A 1,549-nucleotide genomic window follows, 5' to 3' on the forward strand; every position below is an offset into this window, starting at 1 on the left:
CTTCACATGTGTACATGTGACATTAGTCATACTCAGCATTATTCCTTCTTTATGCCTTCTCTTCTTAGATATTAAATGTTAGGGAAGAAGGGCTCCATATTTGAAAAGTTTTTAATTTATTTCATAGGAGTGAGTTGTTCTGTAAACAACATAGAAAAGATGTTGAAAAGCGAAGCTCCGTGTAATACGTTGTTGTTGTCGGGTTCGACTCATAGCAACCCTGTACAGGGTTTCCGAGGCTGTAAATCTTTACAGGAGCAGAAAGCCTCATCTTTCTCCCGCAGAACGGCTGATAGTTTCGAACTGCCCACCTTGAGGTTAACAGCCTGATTTGTAACCACTATGCTACCAGAGCTCCTTTGTATGGTTTGTTAGCATGGAGGAAACCATCTATGTCCTTTATCACAGGAAGAAGAGTCCCGCTTGGCTATGAAGACCTGCCTTGTGCTTGTGTTCCTCTGGGGGTTTTCCTGTGCTCTTCCGGTAAGTAACAGATTCAGAATATATGAAACACTTCTACAGCTAAAACTCCACAATTTTCATTTGCAAAGAACCAAGGTGACTGTTTAAAAGAGCCTGTTGTGGCGTTGTAGGATAAGCCCTTGACCACAAGATCGATTTGAACTGCAATGTCGGCGGTTCAAACTCACCAGCAGCTCATTAAAAACCCTATACACAGTCGTTATAGGTAAGAACTGACTCGAAGACAGTTAACAACAAGGTTACTATGTTCTGCTACCATGCCATTGGATTGATTCCAATTCATAGTGACAATACAGATAAGACAAAACAAAATGGTCTCATAGGGTATTATAGGCTATGTTCTGTTGTTAGGTGCCATCGAGTCGGTACCTACTCATAGTGACCCTATGCACAATAGAACGAAACACTCTCCGATCCTGGGCCAACCTCATAATCATTGCTACGTTTGAGTCCCCTGCTCTAGTCAGACCGAATGAGTGATTTCTTAGGAAATTGTTCTTTTTAAAACATCATCCAAGTTATTCCTCATTTTGCTCAGGGGTCTTACATACAGCCCTATGAGTCTCATTTTTTCTTCTCCATAAACACTGACTCTCAACGTGCCCTTCCCAACCAGCAGCATCAGCATCAATGAGGTCTTTGTTAGCAACGCAAATTTTTGTGCCCTGCGGTAGACTTAAGGAAGCATTACCTCTAGGGGTGGACCATAGAAATCTGCGTTTTAAAAAATCTTCCAGGTGATTCTGCTGCATGCTGAAATTTAACTAAGTAAAGGAACTTTTACTAAGTAAAGGCACCCTGATGGTACTGTTGGATAAGCACTGGACTGCTAACCACAAGGTTCAGCAGTTCAAACCCACTTCTCCTCAGGAGAAAGATGAGGCTATCTGCTCCCATAGAGATGTAATCTCAGAAACCTTATAAAGAGCTGCTATGAATTGGAACTCTGGTAGCATAGTGGTTACGAATTGGGCTGTGAACCTTAAGGTCAGCGGTTCGAAACTACCAGCCGCTCCGTGGGAGAAAGATGAGGCTTTCTACTCCCGTAAAGATTTACACCCTCGGA

At 42.5% G+C, this 1,549-nt stretch overlaps 1 protein-coding gene across 2 annotated transcripts in view; it reads left to right on the forward strand.

Annotated features, from left to right (window-relative positions):
- The first annotated feature begins 429 nt into the window (after positions 1-429).
- The window catches only part of DMP1 (dentin matrix acidic phosphoprotein 1), an 8,915-nt gene continuing 7,795 nt past the window's right edge, over positions 430-1,549 (forward strand). For both annotated transcript variants that reach the window (XM_006867747.1, XM_006867748.1), the window contains exon 1: positions 430-483. In XM_006867747.1, coding sequence (XP_006867809.1) covers positions 430-483 — 54 coding nt within the window. The remainder of the gene's footprint in view (positions 484-1,549) is intronic.

The sequence above is a fragment of the Chrysochloris asiatica genome, unplaced genomic scaffold (genome assembly GCF_000296735.1).
Source record: "Chrysochloris asiatica unplaced genomic scaffold, ChrAsi1.0 scaffold00109, whole genome shotgun sequence".
Taxonomy (NCBI): Eukaryota; Metazoa; Chordata; class Mammalia; order Afrosoricida; family Chrysochloridae; genus Chrysochloris; species Chrysochloris asiatica.